The sequence below is a fragment of the Mustela lutreola genome, chromosome 3, assembly GCF_030435805.1.
Source record: "Mustela lutreola isolate mMusLut2 chromosome 3, mMusLut2.pri, whole genome shotgun sequence".
NCBI classification, from domain to species: domain Eukaryota; kingdom Metazoa; phylum Chordata; class Mammalia; order Carnivora; family Mustelidae; genus Mustela; species Mustela lutreola.
Window position 1 is genome coordinate 161,871,509 of NC_081292.1, and position 20,172 is coordinate 161,891,680.

At 40.7% G+C, this 20,172-nt stretch overlaps 1 protein-coding gene across 4 annotated transcripts in view; it reads right to left on the reverse strand.

The window, feature by feature from the left end:
* The window catches only part of RIF1 (replication timing regulatory factor 1), a 63,629-nt gene extending 47,249 nt beyond the window's left edge, over positions 1–16,380 (reverse strand). For 3 of the 4 annotated variants that reach the window (XM_059167367.1, XM_059167368.1, XM_059167364.1), the window contains exons 1-8: positions 16,242–16,380; positions 15,748–15,861; positions 14,863–14,941; positions 12,028–12,124; positions 10,919–11,046; positions 10,736–10,830; positions 8,356–8,545; positions 6,077–6,169 (exon numbers count right to left, since the gene is read on the reverse strand). In XM_059167367.1, coding sequence (XP_059023350.1) covers positions 6,077–6,169; positions 8,356–8,545; positions 10,736–10,830; positions 10,919–11,046; positions 12,028–12,124; positions 14,863–14,941; positions 15,748–15,851 — 786 coding nt within the window. In that variant the 5' untranslated portion in view covers positions 15,852–15,861; positions 16,242–16,380. Of the gene's footprint in view, positions 1–6,076; positions 6,170–8,355; positions 8,546–10,735; positions 10,831–10,918; positions 11,047–12,027; positions 12,125–14,862; positions 14,942–15,747; positions 15,862–16,027; positions 16,116–16,241 lie in introns of those variants that run through there. The other variant, XM_059167366.1, reaches the window with a different exon arrangement.
* Positions 16,381–20,172: the final 3,792 nt, after the last annotated feature.

The following is a 20,172-nucleotide window of genomic DNA, read 5'->3' on the forward strand; positions in this document are numbered from 1 at the left end:
ATATAGAATAACTTGCTTAGAAAATCAAAGAATCCATAAGAAAGCTACTAGAGCTAATAAATTCAGCAAGCAACTGAATTTCAGCAAGCAGCTGAACTGAAATTCAGCAAGCAACTGAATAAATTCAGCAAGCAACTGAACAAGATCAACACACAAAAATCAGCTGTGCTTCTACACAACAGCAGCTAACAATCTGAAAAGGAAATTAAGTAATAATTCAATTTACAACAGCACCTAAAAGAATTAAATACTTAGGAATAAATCTAATAGAGGTGAAAGGCTTGTACACTAAAAGCTACAAAATACTGCTGAAAAACATTTAAAAAGACCTGAATAAACAGAAAACCATTCCACATTCAAGTATAGAAAGTCATTTTTTTTTTTAAGATTTTATTTATTTATTTGACAGAGAGATCACAAGTAGGCAGAGAGGCAGGCAGGGAAAGAGGGCGAAGCAGGCTCCCTGCTGAGCAGAGAGCCCTTATGTGGGGCTTGATCCCAGAACCCTGAGATCATGACCCAAGCTGAAGGCAGAGGCTTAACCCACTGAGCTGCGCAGGCGCCCCAGTACAGAAAGTTTTAATACCATGCGCCCCAGTACAGAAAGTTTTAATACCATAAAAATGTCAATATGACACAGAGCAATCTACAGATTCAACACAATCTCTGTTGAAAGTACAGCAGCCACGGGGCGCCTGGGTGGCTCAGTCCTTGGGCGGGGGGGAGGTCTGCCTTCAGCTCAGGTCATGATCCCAGAGTCCTGGGATCGAACCCCCTCACTGGGCTTTCTGCTCAGTGGGAAGCCAGCTTCTCCCTCTCCCTTTGCTTCTGTTCTCACTCTTGCTGAGTCTCTTGTCAAACAAATAGATAAAATCTTATTAAAAAAAAAAAAAAAAGGTACAGCAGCTTTATCACAAAAAAAGAAAAGCCAATCTTCAAATTCATTATGGAATTGCAAAGAGCCCCAAAACAGCCAAATCGATTCCAAAATAGATTTGGAGAACTTACACCTCTTGCCTTCCAAACTTACTTCAAAAACTGAAGTAATTAAAACATATGGTAATGGCATAAGGATAAACATATAGACCAATGAAATAGAAAACCTTAAAATAAACCTCATATGCTGTCAATTGGTTTTTTTCTTTCTTTCTTTATCTGGGGGTGGGGGAGATCAGGGAGTCTCAAGCAGACTCTGAACTGAATGTTGAATCCCATGTTGGGCTCCATCTCATGACCCTGAGATCATGACCCAAGACAAAATCAAGAGTTGGGCACTTAACCAACTGTGCCACCCAAGCAACCCTGCTACCAACTGATTTTTTTTTTCTTTTTTTAAAGATTTTATATATTCATGGGGCGCCAGGGTGGCTCAGTGGGTTAAAGCCTCTGCCTTTGGCTCAGGTCATGATCCCAGGGTCCTGGGATCAAGCCCTGCATCAGGCTCTCTGCTCAGCAGGGAGCCTGCTTCCCTTCCTCTCTCTGCCTACCTCTCTGCCTCCATGTAATCTCTGCCTGTCAAATAAATAAATAAATAAATCTTAAAAAAAAAAAAAAATTGTATATATTCATGAGACAGAAAGAGAAAGACAGAGGCAGAGAGAGCAGGCTCCCTGTGGAGCTGGGAGCCCAGGATAGAACTTGATCCCAGGAACCTAGGATCATGACTTGAGCCAAAAGCAAACGCTTAACCTACTAAGCCACCCGGGTACCCCTTATTTTTCAACAAGGATGTCAAGACCATTCATTATATAGAGACCATTCTTTTCAACAAATGGTGCTGCCAAATTGACTACCCACATGCTAAAGAATGAAAACTGGATCCTTGTCTTACACCATATAGAAAAATGAACTCAAAGATTAAAAACTTACGAGAACGAGAACTCTAAAAATCCTAGAACAACACAGAGGGGAAAAAATAATCATGACACTGGATTTGACAACAACTTCATGGCTTTGACACCAAAAGCACAGGCAATGAAAGAAAAAGATCTAATTTATACTGGACTTCATCAAAAACTTTTGTGCACCAAAGGATATTATCAAGTGAAAAGACAACATTACAGAATGGGAAAAAATATCTGAAAATCACGTATCTGATAAGGGACTAATAATCCAGAGAAAAGGGGTGCCTGGGTGGCTCAGTGGGTTAAAGCCTCTGCCTATGACTCAGGTCATGGTCTCAGGGTCCTGGGATCGAACCCTGCATCAGGCTCTCTGCTCAGCAGGGAGTCTGCTTTCCTCTCTCTCTCTCTGCCTGTCTCTCTGCCTACTTGTGATCTCTGTCAAAAAAAATAAATAAAATCTTAAAAAACAAACAAACAAAAAAATCCAGAAAAAGAACTCCTACAACTCAACAACAAAAACAAACCACCCAATTAAAAAGTGGGCAAAAGGGGCACCAGGGTGGCTCAGTGGGTTAAAACCTCTGCCTTCGGCTCGGGTCCTGGGATCAAGCCCGGGTCCTGAGATGGAGCCCCACATCAGGCTCTCTGCTCAGCAGGGAGCCTGCTTCCTCCTTTCTCTCCCTGCCTGCCTCTCTGACTAGTTGCAATTCTGTCTAGCAAATAAATAAAAGTCTTCAAAAAAAAAAAAAAAAGTGGGCAAAAGCAGGACACCTGAGTGGCTCAGGTGCATCTGCCCTCAGCTCAGGTCATGATCCCAGGATCCTGAGATAAGCCCATCTCTCTAATCAGCAGAGAGCCTGCTTCTCTCCTGCTGCTTGTGTGTATGTGCGTGTGCTCTCGGTCTCTGTCAAATAAATAATAAAATCTTAAAAAAATTAAAATAATTTTTTTTAAAAAATGAGCAAAGGCTTTCCTGCCCTGGGTTCTGAGTAGTCAGCTATTAGGTCTCAGAGACCAAAATCCTTAGGACTTGAGACTAGGTGGCTGGTCTGAAGTCCCCATGCCACAAAACAACTTAACTGAGTAACTGCTATGGTTATCACTTGGGAGGACCATGAGAAGAAGAGAAAGAAAAGTCAAGAGGCTCATGAACGTTCAAAGGCAGATGAAGGCTAAGCACCACCATAAGCATCACTATCCTGAGAAAAAACCAAAAATACTATTAAGGTACATAAAAAGGGAACCACCAAACTAAAGAATGATGAAAGATTCCACAGGGAACAGTACCTCCCTATCTATAGGGCACAGAGAGGCAATCCTGAGCTAACATGCTTTCAAATATAGTTAAAAGCAAATAGAGAAAGCAGGAAAATAGGAAGACTCTCTGCTCAAGGTTCACACCAGGGAGAAACAGATACTAAGTTATTTGAATAGGAAAGAGAAACAAGAGAACAGGAAAAAGGTTGTTTACTGTTACTGAAGTCTGCTCCACCGAAAATGGCTTTATATGAAAACCACCTAAATATGCAAGATTAGGAAATGGATTTATGTTTCAAGAAGGCCCACATAATACGTCTTAGACTGAAAGTCACCTTTTACCTCTCAATATATGGTGAACAGAAAAACCCCTCATCCCTACTACATACAACCTTGGTTATTACTACCAAGGGTAATGTAAATGACAAAGCTGTGAGCAAGGTGGGTCTTGTGACACAAAGAGGTAAGATTATTTGGGAGAACTACATCCAGGTTACTAACAATCCTGAAAATGACGGATCATAAATGCAGTCTTACTTGCTTGATAGCAGCTACATACAAGTAACTCCTTACAATCATTACTGATGGCACACCAATCAGGAAAACCACCACTAATGTGACGGTTTCTGCATTATTACCCAACAGCCTTTAAGTCCGCCATCAAGAGAACTATTTATCATATTGTCAAAAACATTAAAACGCCCCAGTTTTACAAAACAGAACAAAATGTTCTGGAAGGGCTAACACATCAAAAACCAAAAAATAGGGGTGCCTAGGTGACTCAGTCATTAAGCTTCTGCCTTTGGCTCAGGTCCTGATCCCAGGGTCCTGGGATCAAGCCCCGCATCAGGCTCCCTGCCAGGGAGGGAGGAAAGCCTTTGCTCTCCCTCTCCTACTCCCCCTGCCTGCTTGTGTTCCCCCTCTTGCTGTGTCTGTCTGTGTCAAATAAATAAAATCTTTTTAAAACAAAAACAAAAACAAAACATGTTCAGCAGGGAAAAACTAGAAGCGCCTGAGTGGGTCTGTTGGTTAAGCATCTGGCTCTTGACTTCAGCTCAGGTCATGACCCCAGGATCCTATGTCAGGCTCCTCACTCAGCGGGCATTCTGCTAGAGACTCTCTTTCCCTCTCCCTCTGCCCCTTCCCCTCAAACACTCTCTAAAATAAATAGGTAAATCCTTAAGGGAAAAGAAAAAACTAGAATGAACCCCAGTGTATTACTGATAGGAATGTAAAACAGTACACCCACTGTGGAAAACAATTTGGAGGAGTCTCTAAAAGTCAAGCACAGAACTACCATTATGACCCAGCAATTCCATTCTTCTTCCACATATATCCGAAAGAATTAAAAGCAGAGAATCCAACAGATGTTTGTACATCAATGTTTACAGCAACATTATTAACAGCCGAAATGTAAAAACAAGCCCTGTGCCTATCAACAAGTGAATAAACAAAATTAAGTTACAGAGCAAAACATTATCCAGCCATAGGAATCAAATTTAGTTAAGTGCTTGCTACAACATGATTAAGACTTGAAAAAATTGTCTAGCATAATAAGCCATATACAGAAGGACAAACAGTGCATTTACGTGGGATGCCTAGAATTAGCAAATCCAGGGACAGCAGGTAAAATAGCATTTACCAGGGTCTAGGGGTAGGGGAGCAGGAGGAGTTATTGTATAATATGTATAAAGTTGTTGGGAGAAGATGAAAAAGTTTCGGGTATAGATAGTGATGCTATTTACACAACTTGTATATGTATTTAATGGCACTGAACTGTACACTTACGAAGGTTAGGAGAAATATCATTTACTACAATAAAGAAAAACACATCTCTTCCCCTCAAAAACAAACGAACAAATAAAAACCCAAAACCTAGCTTGAAGACAAAACATATAGTCAATCCTAACAATCCACCAAAATTCTATAAAGTCCACAGCAAACACTGTGTTAGCAAGTACTGAGCCACTGCACCTAAGAAACATGCAGGGTTAAGGTTCCTACAAAAACCTGTTCTGTCAAACAAACTCAACCTTGCTTCCTATTTACCTCCATTTAAAGACACCATATGGATTAGTGATTCTCTAACACTGAACTTATATGCAATAGCACGGTTAGTCATGCCTACACAGAGCTTATGTAACATGTGTAATTTCCCCAAGGCCCATCACAGTCTTTTGATGCTTTGGAACCACAGACAATACTTTGGCACGAAGCCGAGGGGCCATTTAAAACTAAATTCACTAAAAAAAAGGTACAAATTGGGGGAAATGTGTCATTAAGTGGATTTATGTAAAGGACTTTTTAAAAAAATACTTTATGTATTTGAGAGAGCATGAGAGAATCCACACATGCAAAAGCAGGGGATGGGGTAGAGTGAGATGCAGGTTCCTGGTTTAAGCAGGAAGCCCTTTATGGGGCTCACTCCCAGGACCCTGGGATTATGACCTGAGCTGAAGACAGATGCTTAACCAACTGAGCCACCCAGACATCCTGAAAAGGAAATCTGTTTAAAAAAGAACACTTAGGGGTGCCTGGGTGGCTTAGTCGGTTAAATGACTGCCTTTGGTTCAGGTCACTATCCCAGCCAGAGTCCTGGGATTGGGTCCCACACTGGGCTCCCTGTTATTAAGCAGGAGAGTCTGCTTCTCCCTTTCCCTCTGCCCCTGCTCATGCCCCTTCTCTCTTGCTGTATGCGCCCCCCACCCCCCAGCAAGAACACTGAGTTCAAATAAAAAGGCAGGGCATTATCTTGCTCTACCTCAGCTGAGAATCTGCATACTGGATGACTCAAATTCATGCCACTCTTTAGATTTACAATTGACTGGAAAAGCAGCAGAAGTACTTATTGTGGGCTGGCAAACAAATTTTAGTGAACAGCTGAATCTACATATATGGTATACATGAATAATGTAAAGTTAAGAAATGAAAGGGTTTCACAGGTATAAAATGTGCACTATTAACTGTAGACTTACCTTCCCAAGAAGTCTGACAAATAAAGGCCACAATTTTAAAACGTAAGTCTCATTCTTACTCATAAACAACTTTTGGAGTTCTGAAAGTAATTTCTGCAAACAAAAGCAAAAACACTCTTGAGAAAACAAAATATGCAGTATCAGACTGTCTTAGTTGAAGTAACTTTTCCCAATGTTTTATTAGAAAAACTTTCATGTATATAGCACAGCTGAAAGTTTTACAGTGAAAGCCCAAATATAAAAATCATTAATATCTTACTATGCCTGCCTTATCACAAATTTGGCCATTATTCCATCTGTCAATTCAGCTTAATTTTTTTCTTCCAATATACTTTTCCCTGAAAACTTTAGCATGTGCACCATTAGAGTTCAAATGATAATGTTTTAGTTCTTCACTCTTAAAAATACACTAATAGGGGACACCTGGTGGCTCAGTGGGTTAAGCCTCTGCCTTCAGCTCAGGTCATGATCTCAGGGTCCTGGGATCGGGCCCCACATCAGGCTCTCTGCTCCGCGGGGAGCCTGCTTCCCCCTCTCTCTCTGCCTGCCTCTCTCCCTGTGATTTCTCTGTCACATAAATAAATAAAATCTTAAAAAAAAAAAAACCACATTAATAACTTCATGGCTAACAGCTGAGAACATTTTCAAATTTATAAAGAGTTTTACATATGCTCTTAAAAAATTAATAAACGTAACCAAAAAAACCTTGCAAAGACACTGGAGCTACTTTATTGGGCTGCAAACATTTCCATGAGGCCTCCTGAATTTTAAAAAAATAAACAAAATCCCAGGTATTAAAATCTGGAAGGGGGCGCCTGGGTGGCTCAGTGGATTAAGCCGCTGCCTTCGGCTCAGGTCATGATCTCAGTGTCCTGGGATCGAGCCCCGCATCGGGCTCTTTGCTCAGCGGGAGCCTGCTTCTCTCTCTCTCTCTGCCTGACTCTCCGCCTACTTGTGATTTCTCTCTCTGTCAAATAAATAATAAATAAAATCTTTAAAAAAAAAAAAAAAATCTGGAAGGCTCCCTCACCTCACCTAGATTACTGAAGTTCTCTCTGAACTAGTTTCCCTTCTTCTACTCAACTCCTCTAGAAGTCTATTCTCAACACAGGCACAGTAATCCCTTTAAAGCCCAAGTCAGTACACACAAACACTCCTAGACTTCAAACAGGTTTTCAATGTAAGCCAGAGGAAAACAAATGACTGCAATACTGCCAACGTCCTCTGTGACTGGGCCCTGTATTTCTCCTCTCCTAATCCTCTCATCCTCATACACTCTGAAATATTGCACATGCCAGTGTTCACTGAACACCAATAAACACAAAATGATCAGAGCAGGGTCTTTTGCTCTCATGGTTCCTCCTGCCTAGAATGAGTTTACTCCCTATCACCCAAGTTGCTAATTCCTGTACCATTTCAAATTACTGTTTAAATACCCTATTCCTGGGATGCCTGGGTGGCTCAGTGGGCTAAAGCCTCTGCCTTCGGCTCAGGTCATGATCTCAGGGTCCTGGGATCGAGCCCCATATCAGCCTCTCTGCTCAGCGGGGACCCTGCTTCCCCCTCTCTCTCTTGACTGCTTCTCTGCCTACTTGTGATCTGCCTGTCAAATAAATAAATAAAATATTTTAATTAATAAATAAGTAAATATCCTATTCTTTTTCCTTCCGTGACCATATCCTTCCTCTCCAATGGCACTCTCCATCTAGTCTCTACAGTTCTCCATAATGTTCTTCACTGAATATATTACATTCTCTATTACCTCTCAGACCCACTAGACAAGAAGCTCCACAAGCTCCCTTTGTTCACTGCTATATTCAGTGTATAAAACAATACCCGGCATGTAAGTGCTCAATAAATATGTTACAAAAACAATGGTGGAGAAGACTAAAACTCAAGGCAAGTATTAACTTTAGGAGAATGTACACATTACATGCACTTATGTGCTTTAAACTTATTATACCTATTGATATTATCTTAAAATAACCCAGATAGCCCTGAAATCAGTTAATGTCCTTCTTTTTCCAGAAATGCAATCCCCTTCTATCACTAAGGGCAATGGGGATGAAATAAAATGCCCAGATCCTACAAACACTAAATAAAACAGCTCCCTTCCTTTAAGTAGTACTATTGTCTACACTAACTTAAGCAATTATTTATGTTCTATTAAAAGTAGAACTTCCTACATCATAATGCAATTATACCAGTATGATCCCTATGCTTGGGCCAGAAACTTTCAATGCAGTATCCAAAAAATCCTTACACAAAACGATACTTACAGTAGTCATAAGCTGCTCTGTGATAGATGCTATTTCTTGTTGTTTCTGAAGCAACAATGGCATTCCCATCTCTAGAGCAGTTGCTCCCCGCAAATGTACCTTTTGAGCTGAATGAACCACTAAAGGTATGACCAGTTTTGCCCACCTGACTGACTCTTCTCCCATTTGAACTGGGGCTTGTTCAATTAGCCTGTTAATAGAGAAATCAATGAAATTAGCTTGACCTCACCTTTTATGTCTAAACTACCAGGAAAATAAGCAGCATACAGAAATATTCCTAATACTGTCCATCTATTTTAAAATATATACATATATGCATACACACAGATTTTTATTTACTAATTTGTAGGTTTCCATATTATTTTTATAAATTTAAAAAATAAGAATACACCATTTTGGCTTCAAATTAATATTTAAAGAATTGATCTTTTAAAAAGGCAAGTAAATTCAACATTCTTTTAGAAGACAGCCAGAGAGGGCCACCTGGGTGGCTCAGTCGGTTAAGAATCTGCCTTCACCTAAGGTCATGATCCCAAGGTCCTGGGATCCAGTCCCGTATCACATAGGGCTCCCTGCTCAGTGGGGAGCCTGCTTCTCCCCCTACCCCTCCCCACCCCTGCTCCTGCTTGCTCTCTAATAAATAAAATCTTAAAAAGGAAAAAAAAAAAGAAAATAGAGAATTGTGATATAGTGTAAGCATCATTCAGGACATCAGACCACTAAATAAAACAAAGAGTTCAATTACAGAAAACTTTTTTTTTTAAATTTTATTTATTTATTTGACAGACATCACAAGTAGGCAGAGAGGCAGGCAGAGAAAGGAAGAAGTAGGCTCCCTGCTAAGCAGAGAGCCCGATGCGGGGCTCGATCCCAGGACCCTGGGATCATAACCTGAGCTGAAGGCAGAGTAAGCTTTAATCCACTGAGCCACCCAAGCGCCCCAACAGAAAACTTTTAAGAATGAAAAACTAGGGGCGCCTGGGTGGCTCAGCTGGTTAAGCGACTGCCTTCGGCTCAGGTCGTGATCCTCGAGTCCCGTATCGGGTTCCCTGCTTAGCAGGGAGTCTGCTTCTCCCTCTGACACCCTTCCTTCTCATGCTCTCTCTCTCTCTCACATAAGATCTTTTTAAAAAAAAAAAAAAAGAAAGAAAAACTAGTAAGATAAATCACACAACACAGTCTGTGTGCCGTTAGCATGTCCCTGAAAGAATAGGGATGCACAAGAAGGTAAAGCATTTTCCTGTTCTCCCATCTGCTGCTAGTTGCTGTTAATGCCTTCTTATATCCCCTAACCCTAACCCTACCTGAGAGCCCATTATTATTATTATTATTATTATTACTTTTTAAACTCTTGCGAAAGCTTTAATGGAAATAATTTTAAAAATCAGAATCGGGGCGCCTGGGTGGCTCAGTGGTTTGGGCTGCTGCCTTCGGCTCGGGTCATGATCTCAGGGTCCTGAGATCAAGCCCCGCATAGGGCTCCCTGCTCCGCAGGAAGCCTGCTTCCCTCTCTCTCTGCCTACTTGTGATCTCTGTCTGTCAAATAAATAAATAAATAAAAATCTTAAGAAAAAAAAAATCAGAATCAAAAGAATAAATGAAACAAGATGGGATCAGGAGGGAGACAAACTGTGACTCTTAATTTCACAAAACAAACTGAGGGTTGCTGGGGGGAGGGGCTCGGGAGAGGGTTATGGACACTGGGGAGGGTATGTGCAATGGTGAGTGCTGTGAAGTGTGTAAAGCTGGCGATTCACAGACCTGTACCCCTGGGGATAAAATATGTTTATTAAAAAATTTTTATTAAATAATTATAAAAAATTAGAATCAAGGGGCGCCTGGGTGGCTCAGTGGGTTAAGCCTCTGCCTTTGTCTCAGGTCATGATCCCAGGGTCCTAGGACCAAGCCCATATCGGGCTCTCTGCTCCGCAGGGAGCCTGCTTCCCCCCCTCTCTCTCTGCCTGCCTCTCTGCCTACTTGTGATCCCTGTCAAATAAATAAATAAAATCTTAAAAAAAAATCAAAATCATTTTTGCAGCAGCAACATAACCAAGATTTTTACCTATGCTCTATAGCCAACATGGGGCTCAGACTCATGACCCCAAGATCAAGAGCAGCATGCTCTACCAAGTAAACAAGACAGGAACCCCAACCAAGACTTCATTTTTAAGACTCAGTAAAAATAAAGACAATAAAGAAAGAAACCTAGTAACTTAAACATATCTACTTCCTTCTTTTTCCTGTTACCTTTTATCCTTGAGACTTTTACAAGACATTTTGTTCTTTTAACTTCTAACTCATATTTTAGTCCCCAAAGTCCACTCCTTGAAGTAAATTCTAAATTTAATGAAATTAATCTTCTAAAACAACAAATTCATACCTTATGATGACATTTAATGCTTCATAATCAACAACTGCAGAATGCATCTCTCCTTTATTAAATACTATTTCTAATGAATCAATTATATTGGATACCTAAAAGACAGAACCAAATAAATACAAATAAGCCTCAATTTTTTAAGTGGCACGTAGTTAAGAAAATGTATACAAAAACCATACTCACTACTTTGCCAATGACTTCAGCAGGAAATGTCTGCTTGGATAGCACCCAAAGTGCCCTAGTACGTACATTTTTGTCTGGGCTTTTAACACTATCATTCAATTTTAAAAGCAGTTCTTGAGTATCTGTCTCTGAAAAACAAGCAGCCTTAATTATGTGGAACAGATTGTACCCTTTAAAATCTCTAATACAGAAACAAAAAAATAAATATATATCTGTCAAAAAATTAAATGCGTATTCAGAGAAGAGGATCAGTGAACCAATGCTAATAGCAAATTTCTTCCAAAACACAAAACTTAGGTTAGATGGGAAAGTATATTCAGAGAAAACAAACAGTATACTCAATCTGTGCAACTGAAAAAATTTCAGAGGTATCATTACTTTTAAACATATAAAACAATTTTTGGCAAGATGTTATGAATCCTACACCTCTGTTCTAAAATGAACTTCTATTTTAGATTAGGAACATCTGTATGTATAAAAAAGGGCATAAACTTTACCATCAGAAAAGAAGATAGTAGTCACTTTCAGGCACCCTTATTCCCTGTCCCGGATTTCCCCCTTTCGAAAGATCACCTCCTAGGTTTCCATTAAAATGGCAAACTACAGAGTGGTAATTAAGATTCCTTGAAAACTTAGCTGCTTTTGAAGATCCAAATTATCTCAATACCACTATGTAAAAGAACTTTTCAATTCAGCATGTTCTTTAGGGTATATGCTTGTTTTATACAATAAAACACCATCTAAATTATTACCTTTCAAAGAATATATGCTTTATAAAGAAAAAGGTTCAGTTTTTTTTTAATTACAATCACTTTAAAATAGGTTTATATTCTTTTAGAGCAAATCTGGTGGTATCAAAGTTAAAGCTATGTCTAGAAAAAAAGAGATCTTCTAAAAGATGATAACCAAAACACTAGTTCTTTCTCAAAAGTAAATCCTGAACTACTAAAGCTATGAAACTAAAAGAGAAGTAACAGTACTTTTAACATATCAAACCATATTTATAAACTCTAAAAATATTTTTTCTGTCATAGTGGGTGCTGGATACTCCCAGACCAAGTACTAAAATATAAACTCTAAAAATATTACGAAACAATAAATTTAACTACCTGATAATCCTGAGGTAATTTTGGGATTATATAAGCAAAACCCCAAGGCCTGTAGAGCAGCACTACAGAGATCTGAATTCTGACTGGAAATGTGCATCTACAAAAATAAAAAGTACATTTGTTATAAACAATTAAAACTAGAAATTCTCAGAGAAACAGACCAGAAAATAAAAATATTTTAATCCAATCAATCAACAAAATGTTTGAGAGTAGATAAAAAAGGAATAAAACCAGGAAGCCATTTATACAGCTTGGCAAAGAGGAAGAGCACTAGAAAGAGATCACATAAAAAAGAATGTTTCTCTTAAAAGAACATCTCCACACAGCTGAAAGCAATAAAAGAGCCAACAAATGGAAAATGCTGAAGACACCTCCACAAAAGGTAAGCAAAAGACTCAAAAACTAAAACAGGCATCCTAGCTTTGGAGTGGAGTGACACCTCCAAAGCTAGGTTGGAATGGAACATTTACGGAGGATCTGAAGTGATAAGAGCTTTAAACATTAACTTAAAAGAAATCCCTACTTTGTAGATTGGAAAATTTGAATATCGATCTGGAATTTAAAGCCCAACCCATGTTACATATGTATAGGCTATAAAATCCCAACTGTCAAAGGTAGTCTTGCTATATTCCCCAACCCTACATTTATTTGTAACTCTGTGTCTTTCTTGGTACCATTTCCTATTTTAAAGTGATTTATTTTCAAATCCCCTCACTGCTCTGAATCAGATATCCAAGGAATCCTCAGGTATTTGCTGCTCCTGAGCAGGAAAAATAGGTATATGAATAGACACTTCCCTGGGGCACCCCTTTTATAATTAAATAAAATACACACACACAAAAACTGGAGCATAAGACATATTATTATTATTTTTTTTAATCTGACAGACAAGAGATCACAAGTAGGCAGAGAGGCAGGGGAAAGCAGGCTCCCTGCTGAGCAGACAGCCCGACGCGGGCTCGATCCGATCCTGGGCTCAATCTGATCCCAGGACCCTGAGATCATGACCTGAGCTGAAGGCAGAGGCTTTAACCCACTGACCCACCCAGGCGCCCCACATAAGACATATTAAAACAACGAATTCAGACAACCACAGAAAGAGCATTACTGAGACTGAGAGCTACTACTGTATCTCCTGGAGAATAGCTAACTGTGATCACCATTTTTTTTTTAATTAAATATATATTCCTGAAGTATTCCCCAACAGTGTTGTCTTCAAGAACATTGTGGGTGGGGCATGCGGGTGGCTCAATCCTTTAAGTGACTCTAGCTTTCAGCTCAGGGTCCTGGGATCTGAGTCCCAATTCTCTCTCCACCTCCCATGCCCTCTTAAGCACTCTCTCAAATATACCAATCCTTGGGAAAAAATGTTGTGGGTTCTGGGGTACTCTGTTCTGGGGTACTCAGTTAAGCGTCTGACTCAAGTCATGATCTCAGGGATCATGGTCAGGGAGTCTGGTTGAGATTCTATCCCTCTGTCTCCTCCTCCCCCACTCTCTCTCAAATAATAAATAAATCTTAAAAAAAAAAAAAAAGTTATGGGTTTCTAGACTCAATACTAACAGAACTGTAAACAACTATATAGAAACATGTTATATTTCACCTAACCTGGCTCCTATTCTAAAGGAATTCAATTATCCTTGTAGTGCTTAATAATTCACCTAGAACGCTTCTGTTGACTTTCCTATCATTAACCGCCCACGTGCTTTCAAATAATTATTCAACAGGCATTTAAGTTACAAACTCTATTAAACAGTGCAAGCAATTGAGTTCCTGATCCTACATGTTCTTGAACACCAAATTTATGAGGATGCATGTTTTCATCACATCCGATATACTGCTGAGATGCGGAACACAATAATGAAGAAAAACAGGATATTACAATTAATACTGTCTAATAATACTATCAGTAAGTCCTGAACTACTACACAAAACTAAGTTCCTGCTTACACTACAAAAAGCACTTACACAAACAAAAAGCATAGGAATACTTATGGGTAGGCCGTACCTTAATTGCCTCAACATTTAACTGGAAACCATGCTAAAATGTACAATAAATGACAGAATATTCCTTTTTAAAAACACAAAACATGATCATAAAAATAAGAACTCTGGAGATGTAGTTCAACCTCTTCATTCTAACAGCAAGGAATTCAGAAACTAAGTGTTCAGGACAATCACAAAGCCACTGCGTACTGAGGATAAGAAGAAAAGTCCACAGTCTGATGTTACTATAACACCTCCCTACAAATAAGCAGAGAGGATAATCATAATAACGGTTTTTTAACCAGATAAGAGTGGCAAAAATTGATGGTGAGTGAAGGAGTTTAAAAAAAAAAAAAACAAAACAAAAAAAACTGCCAAAAAATAGACCAAAGACAAAATTACAGAATCATTTACTTTCAAATACATTCCCAGAAAAAGACAAAAAACATGAAATAATTGCTTTTAAGTTAGAAGTACAGGTTTTGGAAGAGCGCAGGACTCTTGATCTCAGGGTGGTAAATTGGAGCTCCACAATGAATATAGAGATTACTTAAAAAAATAAAATCTTAAAAAAAAAAAAAAAGCATACGTTTTGTATTAACCTGGCGATGGGCAACATTATGCAAGTTAAACCAATTTCTTCTACAAAGTGGGGATTCAAGAGTACCCTCACAGGCACACACAGCATTAAGAGAGTACAGGTAAGGTAATTAAGAAAGTACTCGATACATATTAAACACTGACAGTACTATAATGATCCTGCTTGTATTCCATTTCAAAGTTTTTGAGTCAGCTGGTAAAATTTTTTTTCCCCTCAACAAAAAAACCATTCAATAAACAGATACATACTTTTAAAACTCTGAATAGCTGAGGAAGTTTTTTCTCAATTTCCATAATGACTTCTTTTCCATCTTCTCCAGTCATTCGACTGAAAAATAGAAAGAACACAAACTTATGCAAATGACACACAAAGGAAACTATAATTACCCCCTAAAATACCCCTTTTTATCCTCTTTCTGAAGTTTGTTAGAACTCTACCAAGCTGAGGAGCCCAGTGCTTAAAATACTTAATACCTGTAAATACATCATGCAATATACGGCCTGAATTTAATGCAAGAAGAACCCTTACGAGTAACTTTTGCTCCACAGTGTACACATTTGGACCCTCTCAGCATGTAAAGACGGAACACGAAAACCCAGTGCGAATTACAAATTCACTAAAAATTTATCAGATCTTTATCGTTTTGTACCAACTGCTACCCTTTCCTAGCTGTTCCAAATAAGTAGGTAACTCAGCAAAATGTGATTTGCAGATTAAAAAATACTGTGAGGCATTTAGTGAAAAATGAAACCCGGGCTATTGCTCTCAATTAAGTAAACGATTCTGAGTTAACGCACTGTCCCAATACCAGGGCGGCTTACACTGAAAAGCATCCCGCCAGCATCCCCACTTCCAACCAAACTTCAAAAAAAAAAAAAAAAAAAAAAAAAAAGTCCTCCGCCAGCCGGACACACGTGCGGGCTTCCTCATTCCATGCCCACGCTCTGAGCTCTGCAGCAACACCGGGAACGTCACTGAGCACGCACCAGCTCCCCCCACCTTGCCCGGGACCCCGGCGTCCTCACCGCTGCCATGCCCCTAGAATACACAAACTCGCTTCTGCGTGCCGCACGGCAACTATCTTCTCCCCCAAACCCGCCACAGCGCTCACCCCCAACCCCGGCGGGCCTCACCTGGTCAGGGTCAGGTAAGCGTCGGTTTGCTCTCCATGGGGGGCGGAAGGGTCTTCCAAGGTCTCCAACAGCGGCGCCAGGGGGCTCTGAGCCGGGGCCGTCATGTCGGCCACCCTAAGGCACGGACCGGAAGAGAAGACAACCCAATGACCGACCGAAAGAGCCCCGCGGCGGCCGGGTCCGAGCCCCTGCCCCAGACCCGCGCGCCCGCCCCCGGCCTCATAACCCCATCGCGTCCACATGCCCGGCCCCTGGCCCCCAAATCCAAGACCCGAACCACCTCCTCCTGCGCCTTGCAACACGCAGCGGGAGCCCACGCTGCGCTCCGGCCCAGGCCCGCTCCCGCCACCACTTTCCCGGGCAGCTTTCAACAGTGGGAGGAGACCCGCCGGGGGCGGGAGAAGCCCGGGGAGCGAGGCAACCAGCCGCGAGGGGGCGGAGGGGGCGCTAAACTGAGAGTTGCCAGGGCCCAGCACCGTGGCCCCGATACTTACCCCGCGTACGAAGATCAGGGCTGCGTCCTCTCCGCGGCTACCCCGCGGCACCCCGACCGAGCCAGAACTCGACTTTCCCGGCTCGGGCTGTTTACTCTCGCGTGCGGTCCGCTCCCTCCCAGACCAAGATGGCGGCGGGGGCGGGCCCACGAGCGCGCGGGAGTAGGGCAGTCCTGGCGGGAGAGCTTCGAGCCAATCCAACAGGCAGAGGCGCGCCGAAGTCATCGATCGCCTCCCGGCGCATTGGGCTGCTTCGCCTAGCCCATCAGGGGCGTCTTCTAGGTGGGGGTGTTTTGACTGAAATTTAACCCGCGAAGGACTTGAAATTCAAAATGTGAATGACTCGTCAAAGTTCACCAGACTAAACTTAGTGGGCCTTCAGACTCTTAGAATTCCAAGCCCTGTGCTTCTTGAAATACTAGCAACAAGTTATTTAGCAAGAGATGAGCGCACTGTAATGTTTAAGACTAGGAGCTGCAGCTAGATGGGTGTAGATTCCAGCCCTAGCTCTGGGTGACTTCAGCAAATTAACCAACCTTTTTAGGCCTCGATTTCCTCCTTGGGAAAATAGGGATGATAATGGTAACTACTTAAGGTGAAAGTGAAGTGAGGAAAGATAGCAGCAGCCTTTGGTGTTCACATTTTAAGTGTACATAACAATGGCCTGGGGGTATTCATGATTAAACTATAGATTTCTGGGCCCTGCCCTTAGACATTGTGATTCAGTAGATTTAAGTAGCTCCCAGAGATCTGCATTCTTTTATTTAGGCCCCAGGTATTGAAGGGTGGGACTTGGCCAGGACTTCAGTCAGTGGAGAAAGAACTGGCGGGAACAACTTTTTTTTTTTTTTTTAAAGATTTTATTTATTAGAGAAAGAGAGCACAAACCAGTGGAGGGGCAGAGGGAGAGGGAGAAGCTGGCTCCCCACTGAGCAGGAAACGCCCCTTCCACTTGGGGCCTGATTCTGGGACTCCAGGATCATGAGCTGAGCCAAAGGCAGATGCTTAACCAACTGAGCCACCCAGGTGCCCTTTGATGAAGAATTAATATGCTGCTCCCCTTTTCCGCAGCCTCTGAGCCCTGTCCATACCACACAGGATTGTATCAACTTGAAACCAGGAACCTAAGGCTCGGCAGCAAGTGGTTTTTCCACTTTGTCCTCACAGGTTTCGGATCTCCCACCCCTCAAGCTTCTACTTAAGGAGTATAACTATCAGCGCCAGAGGTCAGGGCAACATTTACCCTTCTCTGTCCTGAGCCAAGTGTCTGCCAGACTAAGAACTCAGTACAATATATGTTTCTTAAGCAAAAAAAAAAAAAAAAGGAAGAGAAGAAAGGAGACATACAGATCTTGTGAAACAAACTGTGGACATTAAAGAGTTTAAAAAAGGAGTGAAGAGTTGGATCTGGGTGAAGGTAAAGAAAGGTTTTCAGTGCAGCCTGATAGAGAGTTCTATAAATGTGAGTGGGGAAAGTGCTCGTTTTGTGGGCTTTGCAAAGACAACATGGATATTAAGAAAGTAAAGAAGTTTTGAGATGATAAATGAAAGATATGGACAAGTTTGCAACATTAAGATCTCAGTACAGTAGAGATGTTGTATTGGAAAGTGAAAGAAGATCTTGAAACCGTATTTTTTTTACTGTGGCTATGAGATAAGATTAATGAAAAGGACACTGAGTTTGCCTTAAGACGGTACCTCTGCCCCTCTGTCTGCGCCTTCCGGTGCTATATTCTTCCAACACTTATCACTATCTGCTATCTCATTATATATCTATTTTTTATTGTCTGTCTCTCTCCATGGGCATGTAAATTCTATAAGAATAGGGACTTTGTTTTATTCCTGTTTTTCCTTGTATTTCATTTACAAAGAAGAGGTGTGGGGGGGTCATGTTGCTTGTACCTCTTTCAAATGCATAGTCCTGTGATCTTCCTAAAATGTTTCATTGTAGTATTTTATTATTGCCACTTCCAGGACTGAAATTCTTCAGTGGTTCCCATCAATCATGGGATGAATTTCAAAATTTTTGATACAACATGTAGGCCTATGATGACTGGGTGCCTGCTAATCCTCGTCTCCAGCCTTATCCCCATTTCAGCCAAATTTTGAAGAGTGGACCAGGATCTCTAATAACTCTTTGGTCTTTGAAGATCTGTGTTCTTGCGTTTAGAGCATTAATTGCCTTTTTCAAGTATGGTAAGTAAGAGTAGATTAAAATAACAGCTTTTCATTAAATCCTTCCTCTCTCTACTCTTTCCACAAGGAAAATTAAATGCTTCTACCTCCTTGCTGACATAGATCTTTATTCGGAAACCTGTTAAGATAAATATCTCATTAATTATTGTTGTTTAGTGTTGTTTTTTTTTTTTTAAGATTTTATTTTTAAGTAATCTCTACACCCAGTGTGGACCTCAGACTCACAACGCCGAGATCGAATATCCAATGCTCTACCAACTGAGCCAGCCAGATGCCCTATTATTGTTCACTTACAAATGTCTAAGTGACAGGGTTGAGAGTTACTCTGAGGAGAATTAGTTCTAGCCTAATCTCAATCAGTGCCCCTCCCTCTTTTTTGGTATTTTCTCATCTAATGAGATTACAGAGTCAAGACAAATCCTCTTCCTCACCCAGACCTCTCTCCACACCCTTCTAGGAGATTGCTGTCCCCAAGCTTCTCTTTTACAGACATTCTGGAACTACTACCTTAGATCTTCTTTAGCTAGGCAATAAATTCAAGACAAATCCTCTTCCCCACCCAGCCCCCTCTCTCCACACCCTTCCAGAGAGATTGCTATCCCCAAACTACTCTTTTGTAGAAATTCTGAAGCTATTACCATAGATCTTCTCTTATTAGGCAATAAATTCATAGTACCTGCCATTCAATAAGTACATTTTGTTGCTTTTTTTCATAAGTATATTTTGAATTAATTTTTTATGCATTAATTCACCCATCTTCGCCTAATCATTCAACCAATATACAATTTCTGTCTTCTTTGCCTCTTCAAATCCTATGTATCTTTTTCTTCTCAGAACATCATGAAAAGCCTTGCATCTTCAATCCAGGATAGCTTCTAACTTCCCCATTTCTGTCTTTAACCACATCATTACTCAGCAAATATCAAGCCTATAATCTTGGGTGTCTCAATGACTCTTTTCTCCTATGTGCCCCCAGTAGTCCTAATGATTCCTTCTATTTAATAAGTGTTAGACCTGTCCACATAATACCTACCTACGATCCCAATTTATGGCCTGAACATAATCATTTCAAGATTATAAAATCGCTTTTTACCTGCTTTTTATTGAGTGCTAGATATTGCATATTCATTATCTCATTTATTCCTCACAGTGGTTCTAAGATGAAGAAGTACTTTTCCTAGATTTACAAATTCAGGGTCCTGGGATTGAGCCCCGAGTCAGGCTCTCTGCTCAGCAGGGAGCCTGTCTCTACTCTGCCCCATCTCTCTCTCTCTCTCTGCCGGCCTCTCTGCCTACTTGTGATCTCTGTCTGTCAAATAAAAAAAATCTTAAAAAAAAAGAGTAAAATAGAGAATTTTAATCTAGTCATATGTAACTCCATAGCTAACATATTTAAGCTACATTTATTCATGAACATTTAACAAGCTCTATCCTGCATAAAGCACTGGGGTAGTATGGTTTTCCTAACAGATTTATTCTTGAACATGGTAAAAAGAATTCAATATAAAGAGTCCTATGGAAGCACACTAATTACAGGACTGCAGTAGTAATTCATTTAGCAAAGTATCCATCTGTAATCCAAATTACTGGTGTTAATGCAGTAACCCAACTCTGGAACCCAATAGATGAGGATTCAGATAGGGGCTCTGCCCCTGTGTGACCTGAGATCCTCCAGAAAAATGTTTAGCTCGGGACACCTGGGTTATTTATTTATTTATTAGTGAGAAAGAGAGCA